This window comes from Vombatus ursinus, unplaced genomic scaffold (assembly GCF_900497805.2).
Source record: "Vombatus ursinus unplaced genomic scaffold, bare-nosed wombat genome assembly UNPS02014773.1, whole genome shotgun sequence".
Taxonomy (NCBI): domain Eukaryota; kingdom Metazoa; phylum Chordata; class Mammalia; order Diprotodontia; family Vombatidae; genus Vombatus; species Vombatus ursinus.
The window spans coordinates 21,564,347-21,578,212 of NW_020954551.1; the positions used below are offsets into that span (position 1 = coordinate 21,564,347).

Consider the following 13,866-nt stretch of genomic DNA (forward strand, 5'->3'; position numbering starts at 1 on the left):
AAAAAAAAAAAATTCAAATATGGCAGAGCCACAATTAGAATCATGCAAGACTTAGCAGTGGTGACACTAAAAGACCCCAGGTCTTGGAACACCATATCTATCAAAAAGTGAAAAAACTGGAGTTGTGGTCGAAAAATATCATATTCAGCAAAGTTAAGCATAATCCTTAATGAAAAAAAAAGGACGCTCAATGAATTGCCAGACTTTCAGGATTTTGTTGCAAAAAAAGCTGAACTTAATAGAAAATTTGACATACAAGATCCAAGAGAAATATAAGGTACACATCAAAGACTAATTATAAGGGACTTTTAATAATGAGACTGTTTACTTTTTTATATGAAGAAATGTAAAACATTGGTCTAAGATTGTTATTAGTAATTGGATAGTTCAAAAGAAAGATTGGGGTAGACCTGAGTGTGGTGTGATTCTAAAAAATAAAACCATTTAGGAAAAGGTAAAAAGAGTAATTATCTTATACAAAAGAGGTGTGAGAGGAAAAACTGACACGGGAATTAGATGGGGGAGGAGGACTAGTAGATCTGGAACCCTTCTCTCATCAGGAATGGGTTAAAGAGGGAACAATACATATATATCTAGAAGGGTATAAAACCTTCTATATTTAGAAAGAAATGAAAAGTTAAGAGAATAGGGATTGAGGAGAGAATAAGGGAGGAATTTTTGGAGGAAACCCCAGATATGAGTTAAAGAGAGAACAATAAATACATTTAGAGGGGAATAAAAATCTTCTAAATTTATAACATATGAAAGTTACGGAATAGGATAAGGAGGTGTATAGAAGGGTGTCTAGATTGATGGGAATGGGATAAAAAATGAGCACATATTTGGAAGACTATAAAGTCTTCTAAATTCAGATAGAAACAAGAGGGGAGTGGGAAAGGGTGGGGAAGAGAGGATAAGGAAGGAATCTTTGGAGGAGTAGGTTAAGTAATAGGAGAGCAAGGTAACAAGCAGAAGTGAAGTAGAGTCAGGAGGGATAGGAAATAAGAGATATACACAAACATAAAATAAAGATCAGGAGTAGAATTTAGCAGGAAAAAAAACCAGATAGTAATCATGATCTCAGACAAAGAGCTAAAATAGATTTAATCAAAAGAGAAAAATAGGGAAACTATATGTCAGACATATTAATCAATATTGTTTTAGACTTTTTAAGGTAACTAGAAAGTATAAGGTTGGAATATTGCTACGGTATAGGAAATGATGAGTTGGTGGATTTAGAAAAATATGGAAACACTTGGATTTATGAAGGAAGATGTTATCCACCTTCAGAAAAACAGAGGACAAACAACTATAGTATGGTATTACTCATATATGAGTATGATTATAGATATCTAAGAATATGTATGTAAGTATATGTACCTCTGTGTGTGTGTGTGTGTGTATCTGTACTTAATCACAGCCTTTTTGGGGGCGAGGGGGAGAGGAAGAGGGAAAAAAGAACCAAGTAAAAAGTGCAGAGCAAAGAACAAGAGAAAACTTACAAGGAAGCAAAGAAAAGATGGACAGCTCTGAACACAATGTGTAGTATTTATTACATAGGCTTTCCTGAAATGGAAATTTGTTGCTGTATAATTTGAATTCTCTCTTACATTCTGTAGTGCACATGGAAATTTTTTTTTCTTTTCTTATTGTCTACTTATGTTTAAAATAAATTAATAAAAAAAATTCTCATTTAACATATATATATATATATATATATATATCTAGAAACCTCATTTGGGGAGATTTAGGGAAAAGGGGATTAGACAAAGTTTACTTTTCAACTAACCATAACAAAAATGATTTGCTCAACTAATAACATAAATACAAAGTTCACTGGAGTGATGACTTAAGGTCTAGGGTCAACACTTATTTAAATCAGTATCCCCACATGCAATGATGCAAAGGAAAGTGAGCAGAACAAGGAAAATCATTGTACATAGTAATAGCAATATTGCACAATGAACAACTGTGAATGACTTTCCTATTTTCATCAATACAATGATCCAAGACAATTCTGAAGATTTTATGATGAAAAATGCTATCTACTTCCAGAGGAGGAGAGGGAAAAGAAAAAAAACTTATTTGAATACAGATCAAAGCATTTTATTTTCTTTATTTGTGTGTGAGTTTTTGATCTGTTTTTTTTTTCACAATATGACTGATAGGGAAATATTTTGCATGACTGCACAATCTATATCAAATCATCTACCTTCTCAATGAAGGGACAGAAGAAGGAGGGAGAGAATTTGGAACTCAATTTTTTTTAAACTAATGTTAAAAATTGTTTTTACCCATAGTTGGAAAAAATAAAATATTTAATTTTTAAAATAATAAATAAAGGAGTATCACAGAAACCATGGATATAAGGTTATCATTTTGGAGTTATGAGTCGCAGTTACTCCTCCTTGTTCAAGGGGTTCTACAGTGTTCCAGAACTCAAAGTCACCAGCAGAATGTCATACACGAGTATGTACAATTGTAACACCTCGCTATCTATAGGGAGCTAAACGACTTACCTCAGCATTACCTGGAACCATGACACCTCATCTTTACTCTGTCCTTTTCTCAACCAGTAGCCTTAAATTGTACTTAAATCACCACTACTATTGGCCCTAAAAAGATGTGTTGAAGGACGACTCTATTCTTCCCCTCACTGCTTTACCTGTTTCCCAGACCAAAACTCCCTTCCAGGGCTATGATGTGCCTTTCATGTTTTCTCTCCCTCATTGAGCCTGGGACAGGAACTCTCTCTTTTGTATTTCTATTGTTAACACATGGAATAGTGCTGGCACATAGTATAAGACCTTAATAAATGCTTTTCATTCATTGAAATAAGATGATGCATGTGAAAGAATTTAAGAATTGTATAGTGCTATTTTGTAAGATACATTATCAGTATTGTTTATTTTAAAATAATAGGCAAATTATAAACAATTTTATTCATTAATGTTCATCCCCTAAGAGTAATTTTGTTATTTTATTTCCAGTTATTTGAAATTAATGAATAAATTATCTGAATTATAAATTGTCTTTCTATTGACCAGTTAGTCCAAATTAGTTTGTTTTACTTCTGGGCTTCAAAGACATAATTTTTAAAAATTAAAGTTAGGGATACAGAAGATGGAGAAAATACTATGAACATCAATCAGACTTCATCTGAGCTCCCTGGATCCTTAAAGATTCCTTCATTAATAACTAAACTTTGCTTGGTAAACACTGTTCTAGTTTCCTTTGGCCAAATACAAGCCCACTTCCCTGTGCTATTTAGTTTGGAAGTTATGGGGCCCCAGGGATATTCAATGGGGAAAGATTAATATAGGCATCCTTCACTGTTCACAACAGATTCATTTCTAAAACCTTGATTGTGAATCATATTAAAAAAAAAAAACATAATCATACTGTAAATGCACCAGGGGATTCAGAGGCATGCTATCATGATTCCTTTTGGAAAGGGAATACTCACTCAAATGGTGCTGTGGCTTAAATCAGAAATTAGTTTAGCTTCCAGTGACATTCACTGGCAAAGGCACATAATCATCCCAAGCCAAGCTGCAGCATCACAGACAAACAGGCAACCACAGACATGCCATGCTTTCATGTACTGCAAAGAAGGTCCAATCACAGTTTAAACTATGAGTGTGTTACTGATGCCTATATTCAAAACTGAGTACTGTACCTGTAATGAGGTGAAGGGTTGCCTTTGGCTTCACAATTCAAAGTAATTTTTTTCTCCTCGGAACCAACCGGGAAAATGCTGTTGCTCGGCTCTCTAATGAACACCGGACCTTGTAAAGTAACATCACCTGTAGGGTGGTACAGGGACAAACTAGGTAAATAAAGCTTGGCACTTAATCTCAAATCCATGAACAGATAATAAATATCAATGAGTAAAATAAACTTTAAAAATATTGGCGGCATTGGTGGGAAATACAGGCACCTTTTATTGTATCCTAAGTCTGGTTTAGTTAGTTTAGTAAGTTTAAATTACCCTTTCCCAGGCCTTTTAATCTCAGTGCTTTCCCTCTGGGATTATCTCCAATTTATGCAGTATATATCTTATTTACACATAGTAATTTGCATATTGTCTCTCACTTTAGACTGTGAACTCCTTGCAAACAAAGACTATTTTTTTTTGCTTTTTTTTTTATTCCTACTGCTTAAGATATACCTGGCACATGGTAAGTGCTGAATAATAAATGCAGACTTGACTTTTAATAACAAATGAATATTAGTAAGATGGAAAGAGGACTGGTTTTAAAAAATCATAATAATAATCCAATCATTCAGATTTTCCTATCAACAAAACAGTAGTAACCTCTTTTCAACATGATTCAAAATAGCCATGTTTTTATTGGAGAATAAACGATTAGGTGAGATATTTCCTGTCAAAACACTCCATGTAAAACTGAAGTTTGAATGACCACATTTAATCCTCCTCATAAAAACTGCCACTGCCAATGGATGTAATTCTGAAAGCTGACGATGTTGTTTCACCATCTTTGAAATGGAAACACTAAACAATCGGTGGAATCTTTGGTTTATAACTGGCAGCCCTAAGCTGAGACTACAGACAAGTTGTCATGCTGATGTAGGAGAGCTAGCATGGTCAGGCTGAAGATAGGCATGGATATTTGTGGAGAAGAACACAGGACCTCTGCTGTACAAATTAAGAAAGTAAAGAGAACATATCCTGCCAAATGTTAGTTCCATCAAATTTCTAAACCTGAGTGATGATTTATAAAACTTGACAAATTTAGAATGGAAACACTAGCTCTGTAGTACTAGACTGTAAGCTCTTTGAGGGCAGGCGCTATCTATTGGCTCTTTTTGTATCCCCAGTGCTTAGCCCGGTGCCTGGCACATAGTAGGCACATAATGTATATTGATTGATTGATTGATTGATTGATTGATTGGAGTCAGAGAACCCAGGTTGAAATCATGCTTCTGGTGTCTACTACCTGTATGATGGGACAAATCATTGCATCTCCCTCAACCTCAGTTTCCTCATCTGTAACAAAAGCAAGCTAGACTAGATAGCCTTCTAGCTACAGTCTATGGTCCAAAGAATCTATGATACAACAAACACAGGTCTTCATGTTTATGTGTCTGATGAGTACTGGGCAACTGAAGAGAGCTTTTGCAGAAATCAAAGGAAATAAAAAGGTCAATAAGAAGAGTAAAAAAAAGTTCACTGTTATTTAAAATAAGAGACACAAAGGACTGACTAAGTTCTGGCTCTTTCACATTTAGGTAGAAGAAGTGGGATATGTCAATGGCATGCTGATCGTGGCAGTTAGGAAGATATGGGCTTAAATCCATCTAATGCATGCTAACTAAGTAACCTTAGGCAAGTGACTTCAATTCAATTTAATTTAATTTGATTCAATTTAATAAACATTTCTTAAGTGCCTAAGACATGGATGGGCCAGGCATTGTGCTAAGCCCTAGAGACAAAAAAAGAGGCAAGGGGCAGCTAAGTGGTGCAGGGGATAGAGCATAGGTCTGGAGTCAGGAGGATCTGAGTTCAAATCTGACCTCAGACACTTACTAGCTGTGTGACCCTGGGCAAGTCACTTAACCCTGATTGCCTCCCCCCCCAGAAAAAAGAGGCAAAAGGCAGTTCCTGCCCTCAAGTAGCACACAATCTAATCGGGTCTCTGTTTCTTCACCTGAAAAGGGGGAAGGTGGACTCAGTGACTTCTAAGCTCTAAAACTATGATCATATGAACCTCGAGGTGCCCCAGGAAGCTCTAGGACTTAGCTACCAAGTCACTGGCAGAGACAGTCCCCATACTGGAAGTTCTCTATGTTACTCAAGTCACCAGGCCTTCTGATTTTCATATTCATACTTCCATAAATTTTAAGGAATAATTTTCCTAGAGATACAGGCTTTATGTCTTCCCCTGCAATCTCTCTTGAATGTGGAAGCAAAACCTGGAATCTAATACAGGCTTCAATGCAATCCCAAAGGGAAGATTCCTCATTGGATCCCCATAAGTTATTCAGTTTTCTAAAGAAGAAGAACATGAAGAAACAAAGTATCTCCAGGTGTTCTGCCTGTACCTTTAATTGAAATGAACCAACTCTGACATCTCCCAACAAGTTTTCTGATCAAAGAACTCACTGGAAAACAACAATTTTGTCAATAAGATTCCTTTCAGTGAAATGACAGAGTATGCCTGGTCACTACTTGGAGTTTCTTCTTCTGGACATTTTGATAAAGGGGATACAAGTTTTAGAAATATCTTGTTATTTTGTATGATATTTTTCCTCTAAATTCAGTAAGCTTCAATGCTCTTTACGTGATTTATCTTTTTAATTTTTATTTTATTTATTAGTTCTGTATCACAACTTTTCTCTGACAAGTTTATGGTATACTATATAGAATTTCCAACATGAAAAAATTTAGTGCTCCTGTAGGGAAGTAGTGGAGAGACCAAAAAGAAAAAAAAAAGATAAGGAATAGGAAAAAGTAGCATTGCAATTAACAGCAAGAAAGGATTTTAGAGAATACTTAGAATTGCCCTTTCATTTTACAGATAAGAAAGCTGAGCCTGAAGTCATGCTGGCATCTGAGCTAGGATTTTAAGCCGGGTTTACTGATTTCAAATCCTGTGCTCTTTGAATTGCATTGATTAGGTCAGGCAACAGACCTACTGTGTATATTGAGGGAGGGAGAAGGTGAAGAGAGAAAAGTAGAAAAAAATGCATAGTACGGTAAACTTTCAGCAAATAAAGAAATTAAGTACTAGCAGTCAAATACAGTGAGGTGGTTAAGTGGATTGAACATTAAACCTCAAGTAAGATAGGCCTGGGTTCAAATTCTGCCTCAGACACTTACTATTTTAGGCAAGTCACTTAACCTCTATCCACCTCAGTTTTCTCATCTGTAAAATGGGGATAATAATAGCATCTAGCTCACAAGGTTTTTCTGAGGATCAAATAGGCATAAAGTGCTTTGTAAATATTAAAGTGTTACATAAATGCTTTAAAGTGTTACATAAATTCCAGTTTATTGCCTGTAGGATCTCAGGCAAGATTCTTTAATCTATGTAACCTTAGTTTTCTTCATCTATGGAGTGGGAAAAATAACACTGAATAATAATGCTTTCTTACACCACAGTGTTATTGTGAAGAAAGTGCTCTGAAAATCTTGAAGGGCTTTGTTAATCTAGTTATAATAATTGCTGTAATGAATCCAGGGAACATTTTTTTCATTATTTAGATTGAATAACAATGTCTTAACAGTAAAAAATTCAGCTGAATTTAGTGACAATCTGATCTCAAAATGCAGATTGCAAAATTACTCATGTAGGTACCAATAGCATGAGCTAATAATTTGGTTCACAGTCTCTATTGCATCATGTAGGAACAATTGCATATATTTCAGAGAAAGCAGCTGATGATATCACAGAACTATTAATAAGATTTAAGGACTTGTGAAGGGTTAGCTGACCGGGAAGAGGCATTTTGAAACTCAGATTTAATACGTTTGAATATCACAGGGACATTCATATACTTTGGAACAAAAAAAAAAAAAGAGGAAGAAAAGCATTTACACAGAACAGAGACTTCTTTATTTCCTCCTAAGGTTTCCTTTTAGAACAGGTTAAGAGAACAGAGGACAAAAATCATTGTTCTTAGATTATTTTGGTATTTCCGGATCAAAGGAATTTATGTAGCCCATATTCCCATCAGCCCCAGATTTCACCAGGCTGTCTGACTTGCAAAATGTGCGAATGACTCTCAGAACCTATAGTGGTCAGGCTTGAAACATCTGAGGTAACTTCTTTATGGAGACTTTCAAAGTAACTCATGTAACTCAGTGGGTAGAGACCTAGCTTTGAAAGCAAAGATGATGTGGATTCAAGTCCCACTTCTGACACAATCAATAGGTCAAGAAACTTTTATTAAGTGCCTACTATGTGCAAGACACTGGGCTAAAGTAAGGCGAAAACAGTGCTTATTTTCAAGTTCAAAGTCTAGAGGGGCCCACACAAGATATAGCCAGAATAAATTGCAGACAATTTCTTAGAGGGAAGGCACTAAGATTAGGGAGGACTGACTGGGAAAGAGTTCTTTCTGAAGGAAGGTCTTGAGCTGAGACTTGAAGAAAAGAGGGAAGCCAGGTGGTGGACACTACCAGGCAGTCCCTGCCTGGCTAAGTCACTTAGTTCTCAATGTCTCCAAGCAACTCTCCAAGATTTTAAAAGGCAGAGCAGTTTCAGATCTTTATTAGTAAAAGGAGATTCTTCATTGGCAATTTCTACACTGATGAAATCACACATTAAGTATAGAGAAGGCCCACAGCTACTCTTACAAAAAGCTGGAAACAGAATGCAGTTTCCAGACTTTCTAAGCATTTCTCTTTTCATCTGACTACATGAATGTGCTAACCAGGGATTTTTTACACAAAGGGAAAAAATAGTTGGGAACAAGGTGGTACAGCCTGAGAGACAGTCCAACTGCATTCATGATCGTGTATACATTGAGAGAGAGAAGTGAGTCCTTCCTTCAGAAAGTCCGGGAGTGCTGAGATACAAGCAGGGACAATGGTAGCCATGGGAATGAAACAACCTAGTAGAAGCTAGTACCCAGGAGCAAAGCCCCATTCATGCAAAGTCTGTTATAACCTTGGTTTTCAGTGACTTTCCTTAGCATTCCATCCATCTTCGCACAAAATATGGTTGTAATATGAGATTAAAAATCACCTTGCTTACAATAATTTCAGTAATAACTAAAGATGACATATTGACTACAGGTATGACTCAAGCTCCATGTCTTGGGATTGCTCCTACAAAAGGGAGTAGCCTAGAGTCTAGCAATATGCCTTTCCCTGGCTGCAAATAACTATTTAAAGGAAAAGTATGAATTAGTGATCAGATGTGACAGGTTAGCATAAGGTTCAGTTTCACAAAATACATAAAGCCAACTTTGGATTGCCTTACCAGAATTAGAAAACATGAAGATAGACACATTTGGGCATAAAATACAAACTGACCCATAATAAAAACTTAATAGCTTACATTCAGATTCCTTTTCTGAACTGTGGGAGAGGATCTGTTTTTTTTTTCCTTAAGAAGACAGAATTGGCATAGCTAAGAACATCACATAGGTTATTCATACTGAAAGAAAGACCACTTGCTTTGGCCACGAGCCTAATAAGAAAGCCATGTACCATGCTTGACTAAATGGAATCTAGGTAACATTTAGACAGATGCTAAACTTTACTTTTTTTGACAGGACCCTTTTTTTTTGATAGTCCAGTCCAGTTCCACAGCTCCATCTGAGGTTTATGACCTAAAAAAAAAAGGTATATAACATTTCCGAACAAGCCCAATAAGTCCCCAAATTCAATTCCTGAGGTATGTTCTTTTTTTTTAAACACCCACAGGCTACTAAGAAAAGCTGCCTTTGTGTGTAAGTACAAGCTTTATGAGCTCCTAAGGTAATGTCACTGTAAGAGATCAAGCTGTGGCAGATCAATTCTAATGGCTGCTCTCTATACAATTTTTATGAAGACTGACAATGAAAAATAGATAAGGGAGCCCTGGCAGTTGCATTACTTTGCCAAACAGAAATGATATACCCAAAAGAGTGACAGAGTTTCCTCTGAGTAAGGGAGGGAGGGAAAGAGGGAGGGAGGAGTTCATCCTCCCTTTCAGATGCTCTTCTCAGAAGTAGGATTTACATAAAACATGGTATTTTTGAAGCATGAATGAATCTACTATGAAGGCAGCCAGTCGGGGTCTTCTCTTAAAAATTTAAAGTAAGTTGGGTTAGTCAGGAAACATTCAAGGCCTGGAAAAGTACAAAAGTAATGAAATCTTAGCACAAGAGTCAGTTATGAAAAATTGAAAACCAAAGGTCAATGGACACATACCACCAGCCCCACTGCCCAGAAAATGGATTAAAATTTTTGGTGCCACGGGAATCCTTTATTGACAATCTTGCTTTCAAAGAAGAGATTATAAAGGCACTCAGGAAGGTGCAGAGAGAACATTTTGTTTATATATAGTATCTGTAACTAAGACGAGAAGAAAATGCACCTCAGAGGAGTGAGGTAGTAAAATTACAAAATCATGAAATACATTTGAGGACATAGGCAAAGACAGCAGATGAGGAAAAGGCAATATTATAATGATATGAAAAAACCAAAGATGAACCAGACAACATATATTCTCTCAGTTTGGAGAGTTGGATTTACATGCTTGGAAATATTACCATGGAATTAGTTAAAAACTTAGCTCCCACATCAGGGGCAAATGGCATACAGTTTCAGTAAAAGGCAATAAACAGCTATTAAAAACAAGAAAAAACTAAATCTTCTTAAGTTACTAAATTAACCAACTGATTAATTAACTGCTTTTCCCCCCTGAATCTATGACTCCATCAACATGGTAGGAGAACTCTCTCCAGTGAGGCAGATTGCAACTTACTAGATAAAACTGCAGTAAAACAGTCTTTTAGAAAAATGCACATTTGGCATTGGGGCCATGTGGCCAGCCCATCAGAGTTGCTCTCTCTTTAGTACAGTTTGAACTCTTAGCAGTTCAGCTCAAGAAAAAAAATCTCGTTGTTCATACCTTATCTTGCCAAAATGTTCAGCATCTTCCTAATACAATTCAAATGGAAGCAGTTCAATTTTCCAGCATGGTGCTGGTATACTGTCCAGGTTTCAATGAAGTCAGCACAAAGGCTCCGTAGACCCTCAGTCTGGTAAGCAGCCTAATACCTCTTCTCTCCCACACTTTCTTTCAGAGTCTCCCAAAAGCTGAGCTTGCTCTAGTATTACGTGTGTCAACTTCATCATCTATGTGGAATGCTAAATATACGTTGGCTAAAAGACTATTTTATGGAGAACCAGCACAAGGCAAGCACTCACATAGGGGTCAGAAGAAGCCATACAAGGATAGTCTCAAGCTCTCTCTGAAGAACCGTAGTATCAATTGTGAGGCATGGGAGATGCTGGCACCAGCATCAAGTGCCCAAATCAAAGAAGGCACTGTGCTCTACAAGCAAAGCAGAATTGCAGCAGCACAAATGTCAGATTCAAAAATCAAGACACATCCCTATACCAAATGTTCAACCAGACTCTTTGTGACTGTCCTGTGGCAGAGTTTTCCGAGGTCACATTGGACTGATCGCCCACAGTTGGACACACTGTGCCTTGACCTCAACATTGTGATATCATTGGTCTTCGAGTACAAAGGATGAACAACGAGATAAAACATAGTTAGTTGCCTAAAACAAAAAGAGATTAAGTGACTTTCCCTGGGTTGAACAGCCAGTGTCAGAGGAGACAGTGAAACCCAGATCATCCTGACTCTAAGTCCAGCACTACAGCCCTGTTCTGTAGCCCTAAATCTGCTTGCTCCACATTCAATACTTCAAAGGATCTCAGAATTCCACAGCTGAGAAGGACTTCAGTGACGTCCATTACAACCCATTCTACCAAAAGAACCCCTAATAATACGTAACAGACATGTGCCTGAAGAAATGCTAAGGTAGCTCATGCTGGCTATGTACAACTCTCATTTTTAGTAAGATTTTGTTTTTTATCTGTTTGTTTGTTTTCCTGACATTTACCTCTGCAGATTCCACCCGTGCTTCTAGCCCTATCTTCTGGGATCAACTAGAAATCTAATTTCCCTTATGCTCTACAATCTTTTAAATACATTTGACAGTAAGTCCCAGACTCTTTTCTTCTTTAACTTAAACATCCTCAATTCCTTCAAATGGTTCTCATGTACCTTCAACTATGAAATAAGCCATTATATATTAAGCATCTGTTATGTGCCAAGCACTGTAATAAGTGCTGAGGATCCCAATAAAAAGAATGTAACAATTCCATAGAGCTTATATTCTAATGTGGGAGATGAGAAAGACAGATGAAAGAAACTATGCACAATGTAAACATAGTTTATTAATCCATGTATGCACATACACATATACGTGTATAAATACATGAAAGAAGAAAGAAAATGAGCATTTATTAAGTACTTGCTCTGTTTCAGGCACTAAGAACTTTACAAATATCTCATTTGATGCTCACAACAATTCTGAGGCATAGGTTTTATAGTTATCCCTATACTGTAGTTGATTAAACTGAGGTAGACAGAGGTTACGACTTGTCCAGGGTCACACAGCTATGAAGTGTTTTAAGGCCAGATGTAAGCTAGGGACTTCCTGACTCCAAGCTCAGTGTGTTTTCCACCAAGATGCCTCCATAAACACAAGGGACTATGAAAGGTAGGGTACTGGGAGTTGGGGGAGGTAGGTGTAGGAAAATACAATCTAAACCAAGGACTCAGGGACTTGCACCAGCCTTACCGCCCACCTCCACCCCCAATGTTCTCCAAACCATCAGTGTACATTCCTCAATCCATAACTGATCATAATATTCCAAATGTGGTCTGATCAGGGATGAGGAAAGTACCGAAAGTATGTGGGAAGCTGTACTCCATGCTGCTATAAACCTCATCTAGAGTTTACAGTTAGGTGGCATGGTGGACAGAGTATTGGCCTTGCAGTCCGAAGACCTGAGTTCAAATGTGACCCCAGACACATCAGATGTGTGACCTTGGACAAGTCACTTAACCTCTGTTTGCCTCAGTTTCCTCAATTGTAAAATGGGGGAAATAATTGCACTTACTGCCCAGGGTTGTTGTGAGGATCAAATGAGATAGCACAGTGCCTGGCACACAGGAGGCACTATATAAATGCTAGCTATTAAATTCCTAGAGGGAGACATAAGCATCCAAGATCCTGTTTTACACATTCCTAACCTTCATTTATAATATCCATCCTGACTCAAAAGTATTTAATTCCTTGAAATGCCTCATACAGAGAAAGCTATAAGGAACTAGTCTTTGCACAATGATGGATCTACATGAAGGTAATGTGCCCTGTTGGATACGGTGCTGGACTTGACATCAGGAAAACCTTGGTAAGAGATCCTGGGAAAGCTATTTAAATTCACTGAGTCTCAGTTTCCTCATATGTAAAAAGAGCAGATTGGACCCCTTTGCCTGTGAGGTCCCCTCAATCCCTAAAACCACAACCCTATGACTTAGAATTTAGCAAAATAATCACAGGGGTGATTCCTGGGTTGCCCATTCCTCCCTCTTTAGAATTTTATAAGCACGGGCAGCTAGGTGGCTCAGTGGTTAGAGCACCAGCCCTGAAGGCAGGAGGACCTGAGTTCAAATCCGGCCTCAGACCAAACACTTGACACTTACTAGCTGTGTGACCTTGAGTGAGTCACTTAACCCGGACTGCCTCACTAAAAAAAAAAAAAAAAAAAAAAAAGAATTTTATAAGAGGAAGACTACTCTTTGAATCATTAAAAAATTATTTCAGGTTACCTGAAATTCTAAGTTAATATTTAATGGTTAGGCAGGAGAAACTTCAGCATCAACTAGAAAAGAATCCAGAATGGAACACTTAAGATGGATTCTTTCTGATATATCCAAATGTTCTCACAGCATTTAATATTTACATGTAAATGCATCCCATTGTCTTCTTCTAAATGTTTATTCTAGGGCTTTTGAACCTCCCTGATGCCCACTGATAATTCCTTAATGATGCTTAGATGTTTTCTGCCAGATGCTTTCAAGGCCACTCTATTGAAATAAGTGAGGAGGTGATGCTGCCTCTTCATGGGGCTCTCCCAATACTCAGGAGAGAACATAATCGATACAGGTCCATTTACTGACAAAAGGAAAACTCTTACATCTCCCTTTCTATTGTATCTAACTTCTACAGTGTAAGTGTGTTCAAAATTTGTCACACTGAAAAGTTCGTAGAAATAGCACTAAACTGACATTAATCATACCTTTAAAAGCCAGCTTCTCCTATGCA

General features: G+C 37.2%; 1 protein-coding gene across 1 annotated transcript in view; it reads right to left on the reverse strand.

Annotated features, from left to right (window-relative positions):
- The window catches only part of CNTN3 (contactin 3), a 426,853-nt gene that overhangs the window by 262,204 nt on the left and 150,783 nt on the right, over positions 1-13,866 (reverse strand). Inside the window, exon 3 of the mRNA XM_027863878.1 lies at positions 3,680-3,806. Within this exon, the coding sequence (XP_027719679.1) occupies positions 3,680-3,806 (127 nt within the window). The remainder of the gene's footprint in view (positions 1-3,679; positions 3,807-13,866) is intronic.